The sequence below is a fragment of the Oncorhynchus tshawytscha genome, linkage group LG20, assembly GCF_018296145.1.
Source record: "Oncorhynchus tshawytscha isolate Ot180627B linkage group LG20, Otsh_v2.0, whole genome shotgun sequence".
In the NCBI taxonomy this organism is placed as follows: Eukaryota; Metazoa; Chordata; class Actinopteri; order Salmoniformes; family Salmonidae; genus Oncorhynchus; species Oncorhynchus tshawytscha.
In genome coordinates, this window is record NC_056448.1 from 25,933,381 (window position 1) to 25,960,944 (window position 27,564).

A 27,564-nucleotide genomic window follows, 5' to 3' on the forward strand; every position below is an offset into this window, starting at 1 on the left:
CCTTCCATTTAAGTCATGACCATCATGCTTTTAGGTGAAAGACGATACTTTTAGTTACAAGTATTAAACAGAGTTTGCCAATTCCAGTAACCTTGCTTAGGGGGTCCAGGGTCCTCCCCAGGAGAATTGGACACAACACCCTGATTGTTATTGTTAATTATTTTATAAATAATTAATTCGAAGGAAAAAAGTAATTACAAGGTGTGTCATTGCCCTTTTAAGACAATATTGCACCTTTTAAGAGCTCTGTTTAGTACCTGTGCCTAAACCATTGTTGAAGCTCTGGTTGCAAAACTGCATTTGTGAAGCAGTAGAAAATGGTGGTTAAACGTGGTTGCAATGCAAAACCGGGGCCGCCCCTAATTCGACACTTTAATTGACCTCCATATAAAAAGTTCTTGCTTGGTGGGAAAAAACGCCACCTGCTGGAGACAGATTTTCCGCCGAGTTGGGCCTTAATTCAATTTCAAATCATTTTGAGGGCTTTATTGGCATGGGAAAAATGTTAACGTTGCCTAAACAAGTGACGCAGATAAACAAAGGTGAAATAAACAGTAAACATTATTTTGGAACTTCTGTGAGTAAAGACATTTCAAATGTCATACAGTGTTGTTATGACATGCAAATAGTTATAGCACAAAAGGGAACATAAATATGTTGTATTTACAATGGTGTTTGTCTTCACAAGCAACTGAGCATATTTATGCTTGCAATAACAAAGTGGTTGAATACTTGACACGATATTTAGTCTTTTCAGTTAATTCATTTGTAAACATTCCTAAAAACATAATTCCACTGACACAGGATATTGGGTGTAGGCCTGTGACAAAAAAAAATCAAAATGAATTTAAAATGTATGAAAGACTAACACAACAAAATGTGGAAAAAGTTCAAGCAGTGGGAATACTTTCCGAAGGCACCATCTGCCTCAAGCTTCTGTCTCCAGGTGTTTCTCAGGCTTCCTCTTAAATCTTCTCTTCCGAAAATCCTCATCCCCCGGAACCTGTCTGGTGTGGCCCACCGCACTCATTATGCTCATAATAAAACCTGGCAGCCATATCCATTAGTAGTAAATTTATTGAAAAAGAAAGATACAACCAATTAGATGGATGTTGCACGGTCCAGAAATATGTAACAGAAAGTAGATAATTTTGTATAACCTTTTTATATTCATACCTTTGAAAATGTGCACAAGAGTCACTACTATACTAACCACATTAAATACATAGGAATAATGTGTAGGTTTCCATCAACATGAAATGGTGTAACAAAATTGAAACAGGCTAAACTACAGTAACTACAGATACAAAACTGAAGTTAAAATGTAAAAAGAAAAATTGGCTTAATTTTACAATGCAAAATCAACAAAAGGAAAAGAAAACATTGGCAGCAGAATTTGCTTGCATCTCACCCCATTAACAGTCAACCCCAATGCAGTCCCTCCAGGAGTGGAAAATGTATTTAAAAACGTATTATTCAAGGTGTCAGCCTTAAACATGCTTAAAAATCTTGCAGATAAAAAATAAAAATCCACCCGCTTTAATTTTGTAGGTACAGTATAGTACATAACTGTACAGCTTAGTCAACTCCCACCTCAACCCTTTTGCAATCTTGACACCATTACAGTTGGGCAATTTGATGTCACACCACCTTTCATATATGCACATACCATTTCCAGAAGAAAAGTATTTAATAGAAAAGGACCAGTGTGTTGAAGAGGAATTCATGCCAGAACTGACAGAATCTGCCACTCCTTTGGTCAAAACAGATTGCACCTGCCTTTACTGGTCAGTATCAACATTACTTCACCCCTCGAAACAGAACAGTGAGATGATTGGTTAGTATTCTCATTGACTTCAAATGTTGTACTCATGATCATTATCAAAAGGTCTTTCCTTTCCATAACCTGATTCTGCATACAATACACTTGACTAAATGTAACAGAATATAATATTAGATTTCAAATTAGATTTGAATATAAAGTGAATTCAAAAGTATTTTTTGTTTTCATAATTGATATCCAGCACTGACAATTATTTTCCTGTAGAAATGCTCAAGAGAAGAAGCCCAGTAGAAACATACATGATTGTGACTGAAGTCCTCTGTCCCCTTTGCAATCAAACTATAGCATGAGGTAAATACATCAAACGTCTCAAATTGTGCATGAACATTTCTCATTTCTATGGTATCATGTGAGAGGGTAAGGGCACTCCTATGCTACAAATGCCTTTCGCACAGTGGAAATATTTTTCATGGATAGATATACATTGTTGCTTAGTACAAACTTAATTCAGACCAAGGGCCAGGAAACACCATTACCCAGAACTGAGCACAAAGCCGGTTTGAGAATGACAAATGGGAAACAAAAACAAGAGCCAGGCTCATAGTAGTGTTTTTTTTCTTCTCATAAAAGTTGTTCATAGTGCATCGGACACACGTCAACAGACTGGCTTCCTGTCCAATATGTCCTGCACTGAGGGTGAGTTTTAGCAGAAGTTCAGAGTTTGTGCTGGTAAGGAGGTGATGTTAGAGCTGGTTGAAACATGAAGCAGGTGGGTTTCTGTGGGGTTGATTTTAGGTCTTAGTGATGGGCTCCACAGGCCTGAAGGTGATGATTCAACTGGGGATGGAGGTGGGGCGTCTGGGGACGTACGGCCTAGGGGTGGAGGTTGCTCTTTGGGGGAACGGAGACATATCTCCACTGGTTTGGAAGTCCTTTTTGTGAGAGTGTCAGAGGAGGCTCAGAAAGGGGTGGTGGAGGAGCTGGTGTCAGGGAGGGCGCTGGACTGCTGGTCCAGGGGTGAGCTGTCTGCCTGGCGCAGGGCGATGGTCGCTGCAGAGTGCTTGCACTTGGGAGAGCCGCACTCACAGCTAAAGTGCTTTCCCTTGATTTCCCAGAAATTGTCACCGTAGTCAAACCTGAGAGATGAGGGGTTGGAGAGAAATCTTAAATCAAGCAACCTAACCTTGATTTTAGGGGGAACAAAATTATTAAAGGCCCAAAAAACCAAAAGAAAACAGAATTCAACTTAAATATGCTTACAGGGTAATAACTTCCAAAGACTGGTAATAACTTGACTGTGTGCCAAGTAAAACATTAAAGAGCCTTCAGAAAGTATTCACAATTTTTTTAAATTTTGGATTTAATTGTCATGTTTTGTCAACGATATACACAAAATACTCTAATGACAAAATGGAAAACTTCAAAAAACAAATCCTTTTACACCCATTAAACCCTAACTGTTTTAAAGTCACTATTGGCCTCATTGTGAAATTGCTGAGGTTTACCTTCCTCTCCGGGCAACTGAGTTAGGAAAGACGCCTGTATCTTTGGAGTGACTGGGTGTATTGCTACACCATCCAAAGTGTAATTAATAACTTCACCATGCTCACAGGGATATTCACAGTACCCTTCTTTGCGAGGCATTGGAAAACCTCCCTGGTCTTTGTGGTTTAAGCTGTGTTTGAAATTCACTGATCAACTGAGGGACCTTACAGATAATTGTATATGTGGGGTACAGAGATGAGATTGTTGAATTACTATCATGTTAAAAACCTTTCTGGGATAGAAGTGCCGCTAGCACCCCACCTCGACAACATCCGGTGAAATTGCAGAGCGCAAAAATCAACATTTGTAATATTAAACATTCATGAAAATACAAGTGTCTTACATTGTTTAAAAGCTTAATTTCTTGTTAATCCAGCCACTGTCAGATTTCAAAAAAGGCTTTACGGCGAAAGCACACCATGCGATTATCTGAGGAAAGCACCACGCACACAAAAGCATTACATAAATTTTCCAACCAAGCAGAGGCGAAAGTCAGAAATAGCGATAAAATAAATCACTTACCTTTGAAGATCTTCCTCTGGTTGCAATCACAAGGGTCCCAGCTACATAACAAATGGTCCTTTTGTTCGATAAAGTCCTTTATATCCCATAAAAGTCAGTTTAGTTGGCGCGCTTGACTCAGTAATCCACCGGTTTTCCTCGTTCAAAATGCATACAAACGAATCCCGAAAGTTACTAATGAACTTCATCCAAACAAGTCAAACAATGTTTCTAATCAATCCTCAGGTACCCTAATATGTAAATAAACGATAACATTTAAGACAGAATAGTATGTTCATTACCGGAGATAAATAACGAAGTGCGCGCCCTCACTGACACGCACCACAACACTTCAGCCAAAGTGGGAGCCACTTAGAAAAATGACAAATTCCAGCTCATTTTTCAAAAAACAAGCCTGAAACCTTCTAAAGACGGACATCTACTGGAAGCCCGAGGAACTGCAAACTGGGAGGTATTACATTCGAGTCTCATAGCAAAGGGTCTTAACACTTATGTAAATATGTTATTTCCGTTTTTTTATATATATAAATTTGCACATATTTTTTATTTTAACTATTGGCTTTCATTATGGGATATTGTGTGTAGATTGAGGAAAATATTGTATTTAATCAATTTGAGTAAGGCTGTAACGTAACAAAATGTGGAAAAATGGATTATTCCCATCCTTTCACTTTTCCAATGTTTTGTTGTTACAGCCTGAATTTAAAATGTATTAAATCGAGGTTTTGTTTCACTGTCCTACACACAATACCCCAAAATGTTAGTGGATTTATGTTTTTTGAAATTTGTACAAATTCATAAATGAATGGCTGAAATCAAGTCAATAAGTATTCAACCCCTTTGTTATGACAAGCCTAAATAAGCACATTTTTACTCCTGAACAGAGGTGCCCAATGTAAACTGCCTGTTACTCAGGCCCAGAAGCTAGGATCTGCATATAATTGCTAGTATTGGATAGAAAACACTCTAAAGTTTCCAACTGTTAAAATAATGTCTGTGAGTATAACAAAACATATATAGCAGGTGAAAACCATCCAGGAAATGTTTAGTCACCACTCATTATAATGGCTGTCTATGGGAATATGAATGTAAAATGCATTGTACATGACCCTTACCCTAGCTCTTCCCCAGCCTTGATGGTCTCGCAGGCGAAGAAGGCGATATGGGGGAAGCGCAGGTCCTGGTGTGCCGTGAACACCCGGCAGGAGAATAGGTTCGGCTCGCACATGTGGTTGATGAACCGGCTGATGTTGCCATAGAAACGGGCATCTATGCAGTACACGTCACCCACCTGCGACCAAAGAATACCCATAAATGGATGATAATGAATAAAGCAGGATCTGCTGTGGTAGAGATATCTAAGAGAATAACAAAGACAATTATCAGAAGAATAGAGTATTTTAGAAACCCCACAAGGATAGGCCTCAAGCGACAGGAATAAAATTCATTTTTGATCACTGGGTAACAGATTGAGTTGAGATAACTAGTTACATTTAGGATGTGTCCTAGTAGCACTGATCCCTACCTTGCTATCCAGGTTGAACAGATAGGAGTCGTTTTCCCTGACATCTGCCTCTGCATCAGAGATGATCTCCCCCACGTACCTGTGGACAAGAAGTGGGGCCCGGACCCACCAACACCACAAATATCAATGCAGCACCACACACAGATGACATTGCATGGGAAATCATTAAGAACTTGCAGCAAAATAAAGCTGAACTATGCATTGTGAAAGGGGTACGTCTGGGACTCACTCGCACACAAAGGTCCCCTGAGGAATTTCTTGCAGTGTCCGGACCCCCCAGCCCATCCGACTGGTCCGGAACAGCTGGAGCCGGACCCTGAGAAAAACAAACTTTTTCAGCATTGATGTTCTTACAACACACTCATCTCCGAAACATCATCCTCACATGGATTTGGGAAGTCAAATCCATGAAAACTTTCCCATGAAGGACTGCTGATTGATTGTCATTAAAATATTTTTATTTTATTTAGATGTTCTTATCAATAGGGTTGACAAGTGTTTGCTTGGTTTCATAAATATGGTAGCATGTATAGACAGGAAATTTGGCCGTCAGTGTGGCCATGTGAGGCGGTCTTGGTACGGTACCTCAGTCCGTTCTGGACCACACGGTTCTTGCAGGTTCTCCAGCAGGAGCAGGCGTGGTTACACTCGAAGATAAGGGGTGGTTCCTCACAATAGAACTCAGGGAGCAGACGACCATTCTGAGAACAGTCATGGAACAGACATGACGATCATGCAAGATCATCACTTTGTCAACAATAGTGAAGTACTCGGCCTTACCTTGTCATACCAACAGCGTAGGCTGAGCTGGCCACACATGCAGCTGCTTGAGGAGCAGTTGTCTTTACACACACAGTACTGTGGACAGCAGGGACGAAAAGAGATGGTCATTTCATCTTTCATGACATGCTATCCCAGGGGTGGGCAGTAAAAAGGGCAGTAAAAATTGTCTTGAGCGCCACTTTGGGATTTCAAAATTCAGCAGTAGGCCGCAAATATTTGTTTGTCAAAAGCAATTTGCGGGCCAGAAAAAAAAGCTGTCATTTAAAAGTAGAGGTTCCTTATAATTCGACACTTAATCTAGTTATAGACAGGCACATTTTTCTTTTTTGCCATTTACTTAGTTTACCCAAACCTCCCACGGGACAGATTGAATGGGTATGTTTCCCACCACGGTGCTAGCCTGTAAGCATGATCAACTATATGATGGTCTATCCAGCAACATTACCCACCTGTAAGTGTGTGATGTTCTTGTCTATGTTCATGGGGGAGGTGACACAGTTGTCTGGCACGTATTTATAGTTGTCCGGACAGGGCTCACTATCCACCGAGTTGACACAGGGGACTGGAACTCTCTCATACCCCCGGGCTATGTCTCTGTAGTGTGGAGGGAGATGGAGGCTCAGGTCCCAGTGGACTCAGTGTTAGACTATCAATGCATTATCATCAAATCAAAGGAGGTAGCGACAAGTGAAGGAGAGATAAAAGGAGAAGGGTACCATGCATTGCTGACAAAAGAAAAATAATGTCTAAGAGCGTAATGCAGGAGATTGTGAGAGAACAAGGGATTCTACCTGTTGAGGACCTTCTCCCCCTTGTTGCTGCTCCTGGCCTCCCTAATCCTCCTGTTTGTTTGAAGGGTGAGCCACACCCTGGAGCTGCGGCTGCAGCAGTCCGGCGGGGTCTCCCCCTCGCGGTTCTTCAAGTTGACATCCACCCCACGAGACAGCAAGAGTCTGAGGGACCACAGACTTCACCACATCACTTAAGTGTACTAGATGGAATAGTCCTGATATGGCTACAGCCTTGGTTATAATAATGGAGGCTACATCCATACCAGTGCTGTAGATGGCGATTTTATTACTTATTGCTGAATCACCAGAGCCATTTCCCCTCAACCTTTACTCACGTGACACATTCAAGCCTGTTCTCCCGCGCGGCGATGTGCAGAGGGGAGTCTCCATGGATGTTGACAGCGTGGAGATCACACTTGGCCTCTAGGAGGAGCTCAGCAATCTCCACACTGCCAGAGAACGCAGCCCAGTGGAGACAGATGTTCTCCTCCTTCAAAACGACAACAAACAGCAGAAAATTCACAAGTCAGACAAAACAAAGCCATAGACATAACAGTCAAGACATAAGTCAGACACAAAGCCATTGAAACAATTTGGCTTGGGGGAGGTCATGAGGACCTTCAGTTGCACATGGTTACTGACCTTGTCTCTGATGTTGATGTCAGCCCCTTTAATGAGAAGCAGCTCCACCTGGTTTAGGTGCTTATACTCCGTTGCCCAGATCATGGCTGTCCAACCACCATCGTCCTAGAGAGTAGCAACATCATAGCTTTATGAATGGGCCCCTACAGTACAGGATTGGTTTAAATGTCCTGGATATAACGATGAGCAAGTTCACTAACCTTCTCCAAGAGATTGTATTATAAGAGGGTGAGGATGTATTTCTATTCAAGAGGTCAGAGACCAAGCTTAGGTGGCAGGGTTACCACCACAAGGACATAGAATGCCTTAATGGCGCAATACCTGTAGCAAGGTCAATCACTTCAAATACCGCACTGGGGTTCTAAACTGTGCAGTCCCTCAGGCTTATGGTGTCAGAGGGCCTTTGATGGTGGCATACAAAGGACAAAATATATCTCCTTTTGAAATGCTAGAGCATCCCTGCCACACGTCATTGATATGAGATACATTTTTAGAGGCAAAGACAAACAACCGTTTTAGACAGATGGCCAGAATAGAGGTCAAAGGCAACTTACTCTGCAGTGTATAGCTTTACACATTTAAATAGGTTATCACACAGCAGGGGAGCTGCAATCCTAACTAATGCATACTGGGAAAGAGCTGATAATTCCGCAGTGGCTGCAAAGTAAGAGAATACCATTAGGGACCCATGTCGAGTGGATGGGGGCAGCACACCCACCGGGAGGAGAATCAGACCTCTACAGAAAGGCCACTAGTGAGAGGATGATACACAGGCCAGAGGAAAATAGAACTGGATCAACATGAAAGCATTCTTGGTTCTGGTTGACTTCAGTAGTACAACCAACATGTGCCATCCTAAGCCATAACCTTCTTGAGGGACTAAACTTGATTGTGCAGAATTACAGTTATGCTCAAATAAACTTGTATTTCACTGGTTTATGACTGAAAAGGACAGAACTCACCTGACAGTTGATGTCTATGAGTCCTGTGGAGAGGAGATGCTCCACGATGTTGTAATGGCCAATCTTAGCAGCTAGGTGGAGACACGTGAACCCCTCCACATCCTGGAGAACAGAGGGAAGTCAACACACATTGCTCCTGTCATAAGATGTGCACTGTAATACAATGCAACCATCTAATAACCAACCAACAGTGCTTGCATGCTGTCAAAATACCCTTACCTACGCCTAAAACAAGAGCGGCACTTACATACAGCAGCATTAAAGCCACTACGCCCATGGAGCTATACATCAATAAAACATCTTTGGAGGATGATGTGGAAGTGATATCGTGGTGGAAAGAGGGGGTTGGTTAACCCACCTTGTGGCTGGCGATGGCTCCTGCACTCAGTAGGTAGCGGACTGTCTCCAGGTGGTTGTTCTCACAGGCCTCCATCAGGGGTGTGCGCTGGTCCCCATCACAGATGTCCAGGTTAGCACCAGACTGGTAGGTAGGGAGGGACATCAAAACTGGATCAATCTACTCATCAATACTATGGACATGTCCTTATACAATGTCAAAATATGAAAATATTGTCTGATCAAAATTAACACGAGTCCATTATAAGATGTCAATCCATGTTCAACATGATAAGCTGGTGAGTCACATGACAGATACCAGTGAACCCATTCTGAAAAGCTATATTCTGCATGTCCAAGTAATGCATTGTCTACCCCATCACTCTGCCAGGGGGAACCATAGCCAACCATCACCTGAACCAGCAGGTGACAGATCTCCTGGTGGCCTGCCGCAGCTGCTACATGGAGGGGGGTGCGTCTGCTCTGGCTCTCCATCTTAAAGTTAGGGTCCATCCCATCCGCTAGTGGACAGAGATGCAGAAAGATATATATTTTTTTTAAATCACAAAATCCCAACCACAGCACCATTTATAAAGAGTGAATGGCCAGATAATGACTTTTGTTAATTGATTAATATAAACATCCTGGCCCACTGAGGTTTTACTGAAGGCATCTCCCCTCACCCAGCATGAGAAGGACCTTCTGTAGCTCGCCCTGTTTGGCAGAGATGAACAGCTGCTTGGGGTGAAACCGCAGCTTCTTGGGTCTGATGCACGACACATGGAGAAAGTCAGTCAAAGGAATACACACACCCTCACAATAACAGGAAAATCTTGATAGAAAACAGATAGATAATTGAATGTGTATAAACATGAGCAAAGCACACAAGAACATCAAAAGAATGTACTGTACAATGCACTTTTCACAATACTAATAACAATCTGAAACAATTTAGCCTAACGAGTGCATAGTAGAGCAGCATTCTTCTCTCAACCCTGAGTGTTGGTAGTGTCTTACTTCTCTGTGTCCAGTGCCAGCAGGATGCTCTCCAAGGTCTCTTTAGGGGTGGTGCCCACTCCTATGCCCATCCCAATCCCCACCGCAGGAGGCAGTACTCCGGTTCTGGAACCCCCAGGGAAGGAGGTGTCCAGTGTGTGCCCAGGGGGGATGGAGAGAGAGCTGTCTGCTCGGCCACTTATATCACCTCCCACAGAGAAACAGGATAGACTGAAACACACACAGAATGCCTGACTACTACAACAGAAGAGTGATACGGTTCAAAGTACCAGTGACCTCTTCCCAGACTGAAAGGGAGGTGTAATAGGAAACCCCCTCTTTCCACCACTATATCACTTCGTCATCCTCCAAAGTTGTTTTATTGATGTATAGCTCCATGGGCGTAGTGGCTTTAATGCTGCTGTATGTAAGTGCCACTCTTGTTTTAGGCTGAGGTAAGGGTATTTTGACAGCATGCAAGCCTTCTTGGGCCACAACAGCGTCAATGGACCTTGGCATATATTCTACAAGTGTCTGGAACTCTATTGGAGGGATGCGACACCATTCTTCCATGAGAATTTCCATAATTTGGTGTTTTGTTAGAGGTGGTGGAAACCGCTGTCTCAGGTGCTGCTCCAGAATCTCCCTTAAATTGTTCATTTGGGTTGAGATCTGGTGAGACGGCCATGGCATATGGTTTACATCGTTTTCATGCTCATCAAACCAATCAGGAACACTCATGCCATGTGGATGGGGGCATAGCCATGGTAGCCAAAATAATGGCCTGCCCAGCATTTTTATAAATGACTAAGCATGATGGCATGTTAATTGCTTGATTAACTCAGGAACCACACCTGTGTGAAAGCACCTGCTTTCAGTATACATTGTATCCCTCATTTACGCAAGTGTTTCCTTTATTTTGACAGTTGTATGTATTGACGAAAATGCTATAGACTGCAAAGGATCCCCCCATTACTCCCAACAGTGCTGTGAACCTACCCCCCAGTGGTGGTGTCTGCCCTGCCCTCTGTAGCCCCGGGGGTGGCAGGGCCGTGTGCAGCATGTGTGGCGGGCATGGTGGAGGTGGTGTCGGCCTTGGCAATGGTGACCTCCTTGGCCTTGCTGGCCTCCTCTCCACAGTGTGGACAGAAGGTTTGGCCCTTCAGCACCGAGGCACAGGCCCGGTGGAAACGGTGGGAGATGTTGACATCCAATTGGCACTCCATGAAGGTCCCCTACAACCCACAGCTAGGTCAGTTTGACTACAGCTGGAAAAATCACAGTATAACTGTTATGTTTAGGAACTTGGATGACAAAATTAAGCCCATCGATAGTTCAGTGGTTTACTTGGGCCAGGGGTTTTTCCTAAACACAGGACATGACCAGGAAAACATATTGGTGCCCTAACAAGAACCATCACTATAACTAGGACTAAAAGCTTTTACTGGCTTACTACAAGACACTTTCTACTAACTCAGAATTAGATGGTGTTTTCCCATTCCCACCCCAGGGAGGTTCCAGTACTTACAGCCCTGCAGAAGAAGCCACAGCCGGGGCAGCACTGGTGTTTGACCATGCCGGCCCGGTGGTCCTCACAGAGCACCAGCAGCTGCACCGAGTTCGAAGGACGCATCATCTCATGCTTTAGAACCGCACTCTGACATCTGCTTAGCTGTGGGGAGAAGGAAAGAGATTTGAGTGAGAAACAAAGGCTGCACCCCAATTTCCCATCATTTTCCCAGTGTAGAAAAGAATGGAGAACCAGGAGGCAGCCAAAGACACAGGGAGAGAATGTGATAAGTGAACATACGGAATGGAATAAGTATAAAAATAGGACGAGGCCAAGCGTCAGGCTCACCTGTCGGTCAAAGCTCTCCGTGGCCATGCATTTCCTGTCGGCCAGTGTGAGGATCTCCCGGCTCTTGGGTGTCTCCATGCGACAGCTGCAGAGGGGTAGCTCCTGCACCATGTCTTCCTCCACACCCCCAGTAACTCCTGCACAGAGGACCATCAACTCAGCTCAGCTCATCCAACAGATGTCGATGTGACCCTTCCTAGACACAGGTTTCCTGCTCTTTCCAAGAGTTTATAGAGATTCATTTGAAAAGACAAATATACCGTAAAGAGCAAAACTCAGCAAAAAAAGAAACGTCCCTTTTTCAGGACCCTGTCTTTCAAAGATAATTCCTAAAAATCCAAATAACTTCACAGATCTTCATTGTAAAGGGTTTAAACATTGTTTCCCATGCTTGTTCAATGAACCATTAACAATTAATGAACATGCACCCGTGGAACGGTCGTTAAGACACTAACAGCTTACAGACGGTAGGCAATTAAGGTCACACAAGAGGCCTTTCTACTGACTCTGAAAAACACCAAAAGAAAGATGCCCAGGAACCCTGCTCATCTGCGTGAACGTGCCTTAGGCATGCTGCAAGGAGGCATGAGGACTGCAGATGTGGCCAGGGCAATAAATTGCAATGTCCGTACTGTGAGACGCCTAAGACAGCGCTACAGGGAGACAGGATAGACAGCTGATGGTCCTCGCAGTGGCAGACCACGTGTAACAACACCTGCACATATGAATAGCACAGGTACAGGATGGCAACAACAATTGCCCAAGTTACACCAGGAATGCACATTCCCTCCATCAGTGCTCAAACTGTCCGCAATAGGCTGAGAGAGGCTGGACTGAGGGCTTGTAGGCCTGTAAGGCAGGTCCTCACCAGACATCACCATCAACAACGTCGCCTATGGGCACAAACCCACCATTGCTGGACAAGACAGGACTGGAAAAAAGTGCTCTTCACTGACGAGTCACGGTTTTGTCTCACCAGGGGTGGTGGTCGGATTAGCATTTATCGCCGAAGGAATGAGTGTTACACAGAGGCCTGTACTCTGGAGCGGGATCGATTTGGAGATGGAGAGTCCGTCATGGTCTGGGGCGGTGTGTCACAACATCATCGGACTAAGCTTGTTGTCATTGCAGGCAATCTCAAGGCTGTGCATGACAGGGAAGACATCCTCCTCCCTCATGTGGTACCCTTCCTGCAGGCTCATCCTGACATGACCCTCCAGCATGACAATGCCACCAGCCATACTGCTCGTTGTGTGATTTCCTTCAATACAGGAATGTCCGTGTCCTGCCATGGCCAGCGAAGAGCCCGGGTCTCAATTCCATTGAGCACGTCTGGGACCTGTTGGATCGGAGGGTGAGGGCTAGGGCCATTCCCCCCAGAAATGTCCAGGAACTTGCAGGTGCCTTGGTGGAAGAGTGGGGTAACATCTCACAGCAAGAACTGGTACATCTGCTGCAGTCCATGAGGATGAGATGCACTGCAGTACTTAATGCAGCTGGTGGCCACACCAGATACTGACTGTTACTTTTGATGTTGACCCCCCGCTTTGTTCAGGGACACATTATTCCATTTCTGTTTGTCACGTGTGGAACTTGTTCAGTTTATGTCTGTTGAATATTGTTATGTTCATACAAATATTTACACATGTTAAGATTGTTGAAAATAAACGCAGTTGACAGTGAGGACGTTTCTTTTTTTGCTGAGTTTACAATAGTGTTACAGTTCCAGACTCTACTATCTCGTCACATATTTTGTATTTCTATGACAGACATCACCAGCAGGGGGGCTCAGCACTGCTCTGATGAGTCATCTGGCCCAGTGAGGGAGGAGAGGCCTTGTCCCTTAACATAAATAGAAACTCTTACCAACAGGCAGTTCAGTTCTCAACTATACCACTACCTACTTCTCTTACTCCCCCATCACCAACTCCTATAAGGCCTAACTCACCTGTGTGCTGTGGGGAGAGCAGCATTTCCTTGGCTTTAAGGTTGAGTGAGTGGAGGGGAACCTCTGTGTAGTCCTTACTCAGGCCTGCCTGGCCCTGGGGCCCTGTGCCTGAAAGGGGAGGAGAGTTAGCTAACACAGGGAGCAGAAAGTCAGGGCTAAGAGATACCTCCAAGTCTTTATTATAGTCCTCATAAGGCAGAAAGATGGGTTTCTGTACCAGGGAGTCCCTCAGTCTTGGGCTTCCTATTCCGTTTCCTGGATGGCCGGAGCAAGAAGTAGTCTCCCTTTGATTTCTTTTTCAACCTCTTCTTCACGCTGGATTCCGAGCTCTGTGTGAAAGCAGATCAATTGAGATATGTAAAGTTCTTTTCTCTCCCATGACCATCAATATATTCCTCACTGATGGTGAAACAGATGGTGGAAGAGACAGAAAATGACTGTGCATTGATAATGTTTGGGTTCAGAAAAACACTCCTTCATGCCATTGGATGGTCTAATCAGCGGACTCAAAGAAGGTTAAATTGTTGTCAATGATTGTGTGTTCTTACCAAGTCTGACTCGTTCCCCTCTTCTTCACCTTCCTCCTCAGCTGATTCCTCAGAGTCCGGCTCCTCTCCCAGCTCCCCCTGAACAGACAAGTATCACAACACACAATGTCAAAGAGGTTTGGCCATTTGGAAAGGGGGGTGGGGGATTTAATAGTCTACATTATTTGTGATTCGATGCCTGTGATACCTATGAAATGTAATAGGAGCATCATTTTATCAAAGTTATCAGCTGGGGTCCAGGTAAAGCAAACTAAGATAATGAAGTCAATAGGTTCCCACCTGAAGGGCAGGGCCTGATGTTTGCCTCTTCTCCAGGGCTGTGGGGACACCTTCCTCTCCACCCTGCGCCACCTCTTCCTCCCACTCCTCTCCATCCTCCCACCCTTCCTCCTCTGACTCGTTCTCCACCCTTTCCCCGTTCACGTGTGATACCTCTTTAGACTACGAGGAGGAGCAGAGTAATATTACAACATGACACTTATAGCTAAATCTCATAATTACAATACATTTATTCTAAAACAGTTAAGATAGTCTACGGAAGTGAGACCTGTGCACTTTGAGTTGATTGAAGTTGACTAAACATCTGCAGCACCGTCCCCTGCCTCAGCACTTTCGTTTTCTTCCTGGGGACCAGACTGTATGTTCCCATCTTCCGTTTCTTCTTCCTCGATGCTGGAAGAGAGCGTTGAATTGAGCTCACGGAGCCATGAACCTCTTTACAGAAGCTCTCATTCATACTCCTCTGGCTTTTGCAGCCATGAAACAAGTAAATAGCCTTTAGTAAGCAAAGTCCTGCCATTATATAACTGCATTTCCATTGTTGTGTGTGGACTGTGATGATTATTTGGCTTATACCCCTGTCCCTCCCCTTCCAGGGCCCAGTGCGGTCTGTCTGACCTGTCTGGGACTTGGCCGTTGCTGCAGCCGGCACGACGCTTTGGCTCGGAGGTAACTGGTTCTGGGAGGGGGACGTCTGCTGGGACTTCTCCTCCTCCGGTCCATTCTGACTCTCCTCGTCTGCACCGTTTGGTTCTGTTAATTTCCTGTTTAGAAGCTATGGGGATAAAAGAAGAAACAGCAGTGAATCAAGTGAATCTTGAAGCGATGCTTGATATTGTTGTTGCACTTCCATCACCAGTTGCAGAACCAATAAAACATGCAAATCACTGTCCAATGTGGATTATGTCTCATTCAAAGACAAAAACAATTAATGGACTACCTCTTTACTAGGCTAAAGTTAGTTACCTTTAGTGTCTGGTTGGATGCTGGCATGGACATGGTTTTGCGTGCTCGGTGTATGGCGATGGACTGCGGGGAAGGGGCGGGGGAGTCGTTAGGGGACGTGCCGTTTTTAGTCTCTGCGTCTGAGGTCCCCTGTCCCGACGAGGACCCGGCATCCTGGGTATCAGTCCTTATTGCACCCAGACTGTGGTCGCACCCGGCTGCCAAAGACGGGAAAGTTTTGGCAGCGTGTCCAATCATGGTGGTGCCTGAGGGCAACCAGCTAGTCCTGTGTGGGGCAGCCGTCGAAGACCCCCCCTCCTGCTGCTTGCTGAGGATGTATCCGTTACTACCGGTGGTGGAGCCGTGAGGCAGGTCCGTTTCCATCATCCCATTCTCTGTAGCCGCCTGTGACCCGTTGGCCTGGGAGACCAGGGGGGTGGGGTTCTTGTGTCTGTTCCCCAACTCTGCACTCTCATAGGTCCCATTTAGCTCCGCCTCTGCTCTGGGACTGGACTGCAGTCTGGCAGCTACCTCCTCGTCTCTTGATGCATCTATAATAGTAGATATCATTAACTCACAGTATGGCCTTATGTTAGTTCAAGAGAGGACATACAGGTAACTGCCAAAATAATGAAAAAACACAAGTGAATGAGGGATATGATGTGTATTGAAAACAGGTGCTTAGGTGTGGTTCCTGACTTAACTCAGCAATTCAAATCACATCACGCTTAGGGACATGTATAACATTGCTGGACATCCCATTATTTTGGCTACCACGGCTATGCCCCCATAGGTTGACAACGTCCCCACCCACAGGGCATGAGTGATCACTGATTGGTTTAATGAGGATGAAAACCATATGCCATGGCCGTCTCGGTCACCAGATCAACCCAACTGAACACATGGGAGATTCCAGAGCAGCGCCTGAGAGTGTTTTCCACCACCATCAACAAAAAAAAAAAACTAAATGATGGAATTTCAAGGAAGAATGGTGTTGCATCCCTCCAATAGAGTTCCAGACACTTGTTGAATCTATGCCCAGGTGCATTGAAGCCGTTCTGACTTGTGGTGGCCCTATTAAGACACTTTATGCTTCCTTTATTTTGGCTGAGTACACCTTGCCATGTTTAGCTGTGATGACTTAAAAGATGAACTCACCTCCCTCCTCCGCTCGGTCCCCAGGTGACTCCATCCCATCCTCCATGGCCTCCCCTTTAACCACTCTGCCTTTGGCCAGACCTGTGGGCTGACAGCACACATATACACTTAACGCCATACACAGCGTCAAGAACACAACTATGGTCAGAGAACGTCCTATACAGCAGCATGCTGGAAAATAAGCAGCCCTGCTATGCACTAACAGAGCCTGTCTCCATATACACAAGTTACAGACTAACATAATGCACTCATTAACCTAACCTAAGTAGCCAGTCCTTCACAATTTCACCTGATTTTTTAACTTAGCCTGAACATGTCAAAGAATGGGTAGGTTGAAGTATTATTGGAAGTGTATGATCCCCATGGCTGAAATAGCATACAGCAGTAGGAAATTAATTAAACAGTGTCTCCACCTCCAGAGAGCTGCATTCTGAAAAGATTTACCTACAATGTCTCAAACCTCCAGAAGAGGAATCTCATGCTCAAACAACTTATCGGAGACCTAAGACAATGTGATTGGTAAGGTTAGCACCAGGACCACACATCAAATATGATGGTTATGGTAAAGACCTATTCAGGGAAAACTATCCATCTTCTTTGCCTTGCATCATTCTGCCTCGTTTCACTGATGCAACTGGCCTCTCAATACAAGGTAATTCAATCTTCCAGCAGCACCAGAAAACAGCAATGGAAGGAAATTCACCATCTTCCCCTTCCCCGTGACAACCCAGGCCCCAGACCGGCCCCCAGACGGCATTGGCCGTGGAGCATTTATGGTGATAGGGCCTCTGCAGAAGTCAGGGCATTCTTGCGCTTCATGGAGCAGCGCAGAACTGTTGTGAAGGAAGTGAGTTTGTGTTTATACAGGACCTCCTGCCGACACCTCAACCAATCATGTCAATGCAGAGTTATAAGGAGCCTTCCGCAATGTTACAGAATTTGAGAGGCGCACAGTGATGCGCTACAGAGTTCATTTTGGTCTCTGCATGCCTCCGGAGGCTCTGCAATTGCGTCACACCATCCATATGGCGCCTCCGACCACATTTTCAGATCAACCATGAATTGGCTTTAAAACCACTACAAAATGTCTACTCTTAAAGCACCCTTCTCTCAGTCTCCAGCAGGGGAGCCACTACACAGAGTCTTATATTAGCTCAAGTTTGTGCTTTGGTTTTGGAGGATATAGCCTAGCCTAGCATTAGCCTTCTTCACCAGCTGTCCATGGCCACCTTCCCCCAGTCACCTCAGCCACAGAACGGCCCCCACCTTTTGGCACACAGCCATCATCAAAAGCTGACGAGGACTGGATCTATTGGATCAGTTACAGAGGCCTCTCGTTTCAATGTGTCCTTCAGGATTAGCCTGGCCAATGCCTGTCAGAATAAAAAAAAAGACACCTCAGCCTAGCTGCTAGATTTGAGGGAAGAGGTTTTTGCCATGAGACCCTGCTCTCGTGACCTGGATGCATCTCTAGAATCTACAGGGAGCATCACCTGACAGAGAACATGGTGCTAAGGCTGATAATTCACCTTAGAAATATCAAGCAATATAATTTTTGAAGGTAACCCAACCAATAGGCTAATTTCTTAAGTCTGAGCAAAGGGAAAATATGTGAATTGCCTATGACCACTGACACTCCAGTGATCTGTCTGTAGAGCAACACTTGTAACTCAGTGGTTCTACAGACAAATCTATTAATATTCGGAGCATTCTCTAACTTGTATCCTCTGGGTTATGAGAGAAGTGTAATGAAGAAATGAAGAGATGCTCTTTGACTTAGATGTTTTATGAAAAATCACAACCATAAAAACTAAGTCTTCCGACATTAAACAGATGTACATTTGGCTTTTTCAACAGTTACAGGGTAAATGTGTCTTACTCGTCTGAGTGGCTAGCAGCACCCAAGAGCAAGCTGATAACTGTCAGGCTGAGGCATCCAAAGAAGAAGGATCTCCAAGGTATTCAAGGAGTTCCAAGGTGTGTGGTTCGACACACATCTATATGGGAGGAGGAAAACCCTTTAGTTTTCCTTCATGGTATCAAGAAACCTTCTCTAACCGTGCTTCTCCATGTCCTTAGTCCTCCCCCTAGTGGGTAAAAAGGGAACGTGCCCATTGGAGGGAGAAGAGAGGGGGAGGGGAGAGCTGTCTGCAGAGCTCCGCCATTTCCTAACCAGATTGTTTACTGACACAACGTGGCCAACGCTGCATTTTTCCACTAGGTGGGGGACATAGTCAGGATTTGCGTGGGTGGGGGGGATGGGAGCTCAAAGGCAGATCCACCTATGGGTACTAAAATAATTAGCGCACATTAGAAAAGACAGATCAGAATCATTACAAATGTAGGCTGCATAATAAAATCCTGTACAAAAATATATAACTAAACCCCAATTCTTTTTTTTCTTTTTTTAAGACAGGCTTTTAAAAATGTTGATATCAGAGTCAGACACGGTCATTTAAACATGACTGTGCATCTATCTGCCAAGTATTTCTTGCCAAAAATCTATCTAATTGCAGTCAGGTCAGCGCAGCCTAGAGGCCTAGCTATCTTGGGTTGTTTCTGATGCCAGACTCCTGAATTAGGCTCGTCTAGCTAATGAAAGGTGGTGAACGAATAGAAAACATCTACTAACACAGTCCAGCATAGTAAACAACAATTAAGCCTTCTCCTATTGCAGGTGTTAGACTGCCCATGAGAGCAACACCCTAAAGGAAAGTTGGTAGCATGAACAAACAGTGAGGAGTTTGGATTTACACCAAACTGAAAAATCAACTATTGTTACAAAGCCATTTTGAGTGTAAAATGCAGGCACCATCACACTGGAGAGTGAACATGGTACGGGACACCACTGAGGCTAGGCTATTATAAACACCTGGGTCCCGAGGCTGTCTATTGCACAGAATTATCCTGAAGTCATTCCTCTTTCTTCTGTTTCTATCCAATGTCTTTGACCATATGGGACATTTTCCCTGCAGTACCTTATTGGCCCGTTCCTGAAGGAGAGGGTAAGGCTGCAGAGGGAGAAAGAGAGGATTGAAAAGAGGATGGGTCTCAGTCCTAGAGTGCCTGCCTGGCAGGAAGGAGAACCATTCAAGATTACCAGGAAGTCCGATCTCTGCCCTGCACGCAGTCATCTCCAGCCTACTGTAGCCTGCTCCTTTCCCTTGTGTCAATGATCCAAGCACAGCTAATGAGTCCCTTTCGCACAATACGCAATCAATCCATGGAGATTTCTCAAACAGCAGGATCGGCGAAACACCTCGGTGAGACAAAAAATACATTTTTCTAACCCCTGACCCAGGTGAACACAGTGCGTTACTAACCATTTCACCACAGGGTAGTAGAGGTTTGCTTCCATATGCAATGTTGCAATCAAAGATCACATAAGGCTGAAAATTCCTTGATTACTGATCAAGCGCTCTGTTCAAGCCCTCTGTCATGGACTCTGGCTGCACCTCCCAGGGGCCAAAGAACTGCCTCCTTTGAGCAAAGACCAGCCCAAGCAACCAATGAGAGATTAGCAGCCTAACTGTCAATGGCAGAGACGACAAAGCCACAAAAAAATACATGGAAATACAGAGCAAGTTCAATGTGTCTCGACAGAGGACGATTCAAAAGCAACCAAGGGGAAAGTGTAGGCTAACGTCTCCTTCCCTGTGGTAAATATGCGCTTGCAGCAAGCATCATACCTGCTTTCTCCTGATGGGCTCCATTGAGGAGAGTGGTTGAGAGGGACAGAGAGAGCGAGCAAGAGGGAGAGAGCGGGAGTCTCGAACGGATTATTCCTCTTTTTCTTGTCCTCCCCACTTGCACACATTAATCTTGTTGGTCATGTGACCCAGCAGCTCCCTCTGTTGGTCTCTCTCTTAAGAGGGCTTCCGCAGAGCATGCTCAGTCAGTTCAAATTTCAGTGGCTCTTTTTTCCACCGTCTCTCTCGCTCGCAACCTGTTTGCTAATGAATGCGCGCAGCCATTTCAAGAACAGCAACAAAAAAATTAGGAAAGGTAGCTAGGCAAGGGGCCAAAGAGGAAAGCTGCATGAGAGTCAGAACCCTAAATACCCAACATATGCTCTCCTTCACAAGGACAAAGAGCCCCAAATGTAACCAACATGGGAGCGACTTTCAACCATCTTACTTCTGTCAAGGCATTGGTCTCCACAGAGCCTCAGGGCAGGAAAAGATAACACAATGATATCAGGCCTAACCAACTACTGTAATGCACCTGTGAAATAGCCTAATGATGCCCACTTCACTGTATAGGCTAGGAGAGGACAGAAAAGGCCTCCAGCTCCCACTGTTCTCTGACATGAATCAGACAGATCTCATGTTAATTCTATTGAACAAAATAATTGAGCAATGATCAGGGGCAATAACAGAAAGGATAGCTCAAAGATGAGGACAATCTCTGAAACATGACCATAAACCCCCCAAAAAAAAAAAACTGTCCCCTGGGAGGTGCAGCACTGCCGATGATCTGCCGATGATCTGTTGCTACCTTGCGGCGCAATACTTTTTCAGTTTGTGTATAATGCATAACACCAAAGCTTATTCTAGGATCTACTCCAATCCCATTGATTCACACTGCTGGGTAACTGGTCCACCTCTCGAGAGGTGAAATGCATTATGCGTGCATAGTCAGGATCTCTCCCTCTTCCTACTCTTGCTTCCTCTCCATCTCTAAAGGGTGGGAGGCATCAACACTTCCTCTCTGACTACAGAATTCATTTCTTATCTTCAGGCTGAAAAATCACAGCAACACCACACAATTACCTCCCAGAAGAGCTGGGGAAACTAGCACATATCACAATAACACAGGGTCTTCTTCTGATTTCATATGCACATTTGTTTTCCCAATCCTCTTTTTGACCTCTCCAGAGTAACGTCTTTTCATTTGTGGTGGTAAATGAAAACACCAAAACTAATTGTTTCCCGCCAAGCTGATGTGAAGTGGAAAGTATTTCAAGGGAGGATAATATGGAAATATCCCTTTTCTCAGAGATAGTTTGATAAGGACACTCAAGATCTGGCACACGGGCCTAGTCTTTCAGAATGTCTAATGGCTATTCTGGGATTCCCTGTTATGAGTGGAGTGGTTGGAATTTTTCCAAAAAACTTGACTAATAACAAACCTTTCTCCAGAACATGAAGATAATTAGCCTAGATAGGCTGGGAACTCAACGGTGCTCAACGCTTCTGCCCTCTGTGTTCATGCTGCTCTATTTCCATGGCGGTTTCAGGCTGTCAACATGGCACCACAAAGCAGAGTGAGAGTCAGTCTACTGCGCATGCTCAGTAGAAGGCATGTCAGCCATTTTGAAGCTATGAACTAGCCAAGTGGCAAGCGGTGGAATAGGATCTGATAAATCCTGGCAGTCCCTTCTCTCAAAATAGTCCATCTTTACACATCGCTGAACAAAAAAAAATCTGTTTCCGTTTTCAGTTGACAGGAATCAACTTGTTTTCTTCTGCCTTGATAGAGCCGACACAGGAAGAGAGCAAGAGGGAGAGAGAGAGAGAGAGAGAGAGAGAGAGAGAGAGAGAGAGAGAGAGAGAGAGAAAGAGTACATGAATGAGAGCAAGAGCGTGATGGAGAGAAAGAGGGAGCAAGAGAGAGAAAGAGGGAGTGAGAGAGAGAACGAAAGAGTTGTTACAGGAGCTCTGGCCAGGATAGGATCTCTGTCAGTCTACTAGCAGCAGCGTATGCTACCACACCCCCACAGAAAGCAGGGGGCCCACTGCCAATGAGACATTTAGTCCTTAGCTCTTCTGGCTAAAGCCACTACAATGAGTAGAACCTATGCACATGCATGGCAATTGAGGCTACCAGACATCACTAGTACACTAAAATAAACTATGCTTAAAAGCCTTGAAGAAAAGGACTTCACAATTACTCTTCTACATTCGGACAGTTTCTACTGTACTCGTCTGCCATCACACAAGTTATCATATTTTAAACACCCCATCTGCAATAAAATATAGCACCATTAGTTGCAGAGGTGGGAGGATTCTCAGGATTACATGCAATGTTTATAGGAGAGCATACAAATCAGCTAGATTTGGAAACATCAATGCTGTTCATTGGGAACAAAGTCCTTTCCCAGATCAGCCCCCATTAATTAAATCAATGAGTCAGAGTGGAACACAGGACTTCTGCTAACCTGTCCCTGCTGAGCTGAGCTCCTGGGGTGGATGTGGATTTCAGGCCACTCTACATGGAGCGTTCAGATGATAGTCTCTCAGTCTTTACCACAGGAATGTGTCTTAGCAATAGCCACATACTAGGCTATAGGCAGCTGATCAAGTCTTGCTGGTGATCTGGTTCCCGTGATTGATACTAGAGCATGTTTGGTCTACAGGTAAAAGACATGGCCCAGTCTGGAAAGTTGACAGAATTACATCGATTAGCCTAATTAGCCAATTAAATATTCCATTCGTCCATCATGAGTTTTCGCTTAAAAACAAAAAGACAAAGGAAGGTTATTCAATTCCCAAACTGGTTGCAGAGAATACTTAAAAAGGACAGAAGTCAGGCAGTGAAAGACAACACGATCCATGTGAGCAAGCTCCATTTGAAGATACTTGAAAATGGAGATTGTTATAATGCTGTCCTTTTTTCTTTAAGTTGAGCCCCCAGGCAACCATTGAAGTACCTGGATAAAGCAGTGAGTGTCCAATAATGGGGGAGGAAGAGGGCGAGAGTTGAGCTCCACACTCCAACATCTAGCGTCCCACACATGCAGCGTCCCAGCTCAGGTCACATGACCAACTCTCAATAGAAAGCTCTGCCATGGCCCTTACTGGGCATGCTCAGATGGAGCCCTGCTGTTCAACATGGAGAAGGAAGAGGAAAGAAAACATTGCAGCCATTTCGTGAAACAATATCAAGAGACAATGGGTAAACTGTCAAGGGGTCTAACACTTCAGAATGTTCATGTCTAGTCATGAAATCATACATTTCTACGCAATCAATCGGTGACACGCAATCCAAAATATTATTTTCTGTTAATAATCACATCAACAATATTTTCCAGAGGATTTAGGATTAGGATGGCCGGAAAAGTTTTTGGGGTTGAATATCAGGCTAACATCTGACCAAGTCCTTCCTACTAGATCTAGCATACATTTGCAGAGAGACAATAGCCTCTGAAATAGCCTAAATCTAGTTCACTTACCTAAAAGAAAGATCTTCTTGGAAGTGTACCATACTGTAAGAGTAGGATATCACCTTAATGGAAACAAGGACTTTAACAATGCACATGTCTAAAAATACAAATTATACTGCCCTACATCTATCTACCCTACGTAGCCTAACGCAATAATCACTTTCCAGTCACAAACTTGGACCCCTCCAGGGGCCAAGAAGTTCACAATTCTTTATCTGGATAAACTATACTGAGGTAGGCCTAAAACGAGGAGTCCAGATGGGTCATTGTCGGCTGTTTTTTACAGATTAACACTAACAGGATATATCGCCCAACAATCTGAATGGTGTTGATAACAGGATATATCGCCCAACAATCTGAATGGTGTTGATAACTGCCTTATGATTAGTTGACAGCATCTAGAATTACATTGATTAAATTGCAATGCAAATTATCTGTAGAACACAGCTATACTCACTTTACATTAAATCATTGTACTGCTGCTGGGTTTATTTAATCAAAAAGTACCCTGAACAAAGAAATAGGCCTCCCATTAAATAAATGTTTCATCGAAAAGAGGCATTGCATAATTTCCATTTAAGAGTAGGATCTGTGTAGATGATAAGCTGCATGCTCTATCATGACCCAAAAAAACAGGAATAGGAGGCTTTTTCCATCACAGAGTCTTCAATCCAAGCAAGATCGATAAGATGCATCCCAAAAATCACCCAATTCACCCACTCCTTTTGCCACTTCAGATATCAGTGGAAGGCACTTCAGCCACCGCGCCTGAATTAGCTAAACCCACACACATCCTACCTGCACATCACAGGCTACAATAGGTTTAGCCTACATACAGCTTGTGGCCTGATTGCTAAAACAATGATTTATCAGTTACCGGACAAATATATAAGATAGAAGGAAATAGTGTGATAACCACAAGATGAGTGAATATTTTGACAAATAAAGACCAATAATGTCCCCATTCCACCAAAACAGAAGACTCCCAGTATAAGGTTGCAGTAATATAGAATGTTTACACCCCACCAGCCCAGCCCACCCCACCCCACAGTGCACCATACCTTTGTCTGTCAGCAACAGAGGCCGTGCCTTCAAGGAGCTGAGCTGACGCCATAAGAGTGGGTCGTTCCTGTGAAGGCCAAAGAGGCCAGGTTGTCTGCTCTAATCAGTACCCCCTCTATACAGCAGGAGCAGCAGAGATCAACTCAGTGCTGAGCATGCTCACTGATGCCCAACATCTGTCAGAGGGAAAGGGAAGGCTGCAGGGAAGAACTAGCTTTCCTGGCTAACAATGAGCAAAACTCTCCAGCGGCATCCCCGTTTACCCACACCACCACCAGTCGGACTTTCTTGTATAATCAATACACTTCTCTTTAGCAAATGTTTTAAGTCTGTAAATAAATCATTTGTTGAATAATCATTTTAAGATTAATCCCTCGACTAATGTTTTTTAATGCTCTCATCCAAAATGCCGGCAAATGGACGAAACAATTAGCCAAGTTAGGTCAGGCTCTCTCTCTTTGACAGTCTTTGCCCAATAGAGATCTTTGTCAAACAACAAAGAAGCCTCCAGGGCCCTTCTTTTAGGGAGCCACCACCAGGGCCTTTAATGAGAATTTAAGCCTACACACTAACCTTCAAAGCCAGGTAGGATAAGGAAACATGTCAGTAAACCATCAAATGTCTTCTCGATTCACAGAGAAACCAGTCTAAACAACATTGACAACATCCACTCCTCTGTATTCCCTGCCAAAAACGTCTCTATGGGCATGGCGTGTGGTTATTACTGGCATGTGTAGGATATTGTATGCATGAAAAAAAACGTGTTGCCTATGTGGCTCTGGACCAATAATTAATGGATTTTTGGGTACAGAAGACAATTGAGGATTTAGAAGATTAATCCCTTTAAACAAGCTAGATGCACGTTGTCCCTCACAAAACTGCCATTCAAGTTCTCAAACAGATGAAGACGGTACAGAGGGCTGCCCCTGTCAATGGAAGGAAGCTGTCAGGTGCTGGGGCAGACTGTACCCGAGTGACACGTCATTCGAGCTCCCTCTGTCGGATAACAGCGGATTATGACAAAATTGCAAATGTACATGAGTTTGAGTAGACGTCACCCAAGTCTGTTGACATATTGATCATATTACTTTTGTACGGCCCATATCAGCTGAGCATTCGACATTGTTAGTTAATAAGTCAACACAACACAGGGTGGTGGAAAGTGCGTGCAAGCTAGCTATCTACAGTAATCACGTCTGGCTACACTGTAGCGATCTAACAAATCCCCATGCTTCCCTGTGCATACAAGCTTTGCTATTCTGAAGCGTTAGCGATTCTTTTAAAAGTCACCAGTTTACTATCTTGTGTTATATTGATCTCAAAATGTTTCGTTACTAACCCCCACAGTTAGCTAGCGAGTAGGAGTTCCACGCTAGATGGCTAGCTATATTCTACATGCTCAATATGTAACTTTTGATGTCTCGTGCAGCGAACACCAGCAATACTACTGGAAGTTTGATTTGAGAGGAAACATGGCTTTATTCGATGTTCTTAGGTACAGAATACACTGACCAGAATAATGTCGCTTGCTTACCTACCAAACATACGTGAAAAACCGTAGCTAAGTTATATAAGTTGTGGTTAACTACATCCTTTACCGAAAGCCTTGCTTGGACCCAATATACCGATGACTGTACACATCCTATATAACTACTACAGTACACATTTTATACTCATATACTGTCTATACATAACATAATATACATAGCTATACATTTATTTTCCGAACTCTGACATTGCTCGTTCTGATATTTCTTAGTTCTTTATATTGTTAAGTTGGGTATTACTGCACTGTTGGAAGTAGGAACATAAGCATTTCGCTGCACCTGCGATAACAGCTCCAAAATGTGTACGTGACCAATCAAAATTGATGTATAGTTATTCCCAGCCATGGCTACTCAGGTTCGCTAACATTAAAACCAACGTTAGCTAGCTTGCTAAGCGAATCTGCTGCCTAGCAGGTCCCAGCATGTGCGCCAGCGTAGAAACAGACTGCTCTTGCAATAGCATATGCAAAAAATTAAGTTGAAATACATTGCAAGAGTTAAACTAATTACAATCATGTAATGTATGTGTTTTGCACAGGCAAACCAGACGCGAAGAGACGGATAGTAATAAAGCCCTGACAATTGTATGACTGATACCACAACGACAGCGCTGGATACATCAACTTGCACAATTCAGATTCAAGGGCCGCGCATCCTCCCAACGACACAAGCGCATTCAATCGCCATACCAACACAAAAGCTCAGGATAGAGCCGGGCGGGCAGTTTGAAATTGACTGCAAGCATAGGTCTCACTACAGTTACCCAAGTTCCGCTTTCTTTCCCTAAAACGATTACATTTGTTGCTACGGGCAAGCCCACATATTCATACAAACCCCCACTCCTCATCTGATGGAAATCAATCTTGATGTAAATGTGTCTCTCGCTTACCTCGGCTTGCACGGAAGCCATGGCTCTTTTTGCCTAAACAGTCTCCGCCCACTTTACTCTATACGTCATCACATTCGTTTCCCTGACGTGCAGAGGAGGGTAATGGTTAGAAGGATTACAGCTTTTGTTAAATTATTAACGTAAAAAATATAAATTTGGGGAATTTTAGCTTACTCTAATCCTTTTCCTAACCTTAACCTAATTATCCTAACCTGCTACGTTAATTCTCCTAACCTGCTCCGAATTCAAATATGACGTAAATTAATATATATATTTAAAA

At 44.2% G+C, this 27,564-nt stretch overlaps 1 protein-coding gene across 13 annotated transcripts; it reads right to left on the reverse strand.

Annotated features, from left to right (window-relative positions):
* Positions 1 to 1,059: 1,059 nt before the first annotated feature.
* On the reverse strand, positions 1,060 to 27,370 carry LOC112220350 (histone-lysine N-methyltransferase EHMT1-like). 13 transcript variants are annotated; one of them, XM_042302412.1, is made up of 29 exons: positions 23,274 to 23,413; positions 22,782 to 22,998; positions 21,753 to 22,092; positions 16,622 to 16,709; positions 15,485 to 16,014; positions 15,137 to 15,293; positions 14,787 to 14,911; positions 14,519 to 14,680; positions 14,240 to 14,317; positions 13,909 to 14,020; positions 13,692 to 13,799; positions 11,744 to 11,880; positions 11,414 to 11,557; positions 10,885 to 11,120; positions 9,907 to 10,116; positions 9,573 to 9,655; positions 9,304 to 9,410; positions 8,912 to 9,034; positions 8,554 to 8,655; positions 7,592 to 7,696; positions 7,285 to 7,439; positions 6,950 to 7,111; positions 6,608 to 6,752; positions 6,156 to 6,233; positions 5,961 to 6,076; positions 5,605 to 5,691; positions 5,376 to 5,484; positions 4,966 to 5,141; positions 1,060 to 2,919 (listed from the first exon to the last, which is right to left on the reverse strand). In XM_042302412.1, exons 3-29 carry the CDS (start codon positions 21,765 to 21,767, stop codon positions 2,742 to 2,744), a joined length of 3,828 nt encoding a protein of 1,275 aa, XP_042158346.1. In that variant the 5' UTR covers positions 21,768 to 22,092; positions 22,782 to 22,998; positions 23,274 to 23,413; the 3' UTR covers positions 1,060 to 2,741. The 13 variants fall into 13 exon arrangements, with proteins under 13 accessions (XP_042158346.1, XP_042158345.1, XP_042158351.1 ...); XM_042302411.1 differs by lacking the exons at positions 21,753 to 22,092; positions 22,782 to 22,998; positions 23,274 to 23,413 and adding an exon at positions 27,285 to 27,370; XM_042302417.1 differs by lacking the exons at positions 21,753 to 22,092; positions 22,782 to 22,998; positions 23,274 to 23,413 and adding an exon at positions 27,230 to 27,304.
* Positions 27,371 to 27,564: the final 194 nt, after the last annotated feature.

What these genes read in the sequence shown, in the direction of transcription:
- LOC112220350 (XM_042302408.1), bottom strand. Translation starts at nt 23,343, where the DNA reads ATGTTGGAGTGTGGAGCTCAACTCTCGCCCTCTTCCTCCCCCATTATT. An exon ending in GTGGCTTCTTCTGCAGGGCT is followed by an intron (nt 11,121 to 11,413) that starts GTAAGTACTGGA and finishes TGTGGGTTGTAG; the next exon opens with GGGACCTTCATGGAGTGCCA. An exon ending in AAGGCTGGGGAAGAGCTAGG is followed by an intron (nt 2,920 to 4,965) that starts GTAAGGGTCATG and finishes CTCATCTCTCAG; the next exon opens with GTTTGACTACGGTGACAATT.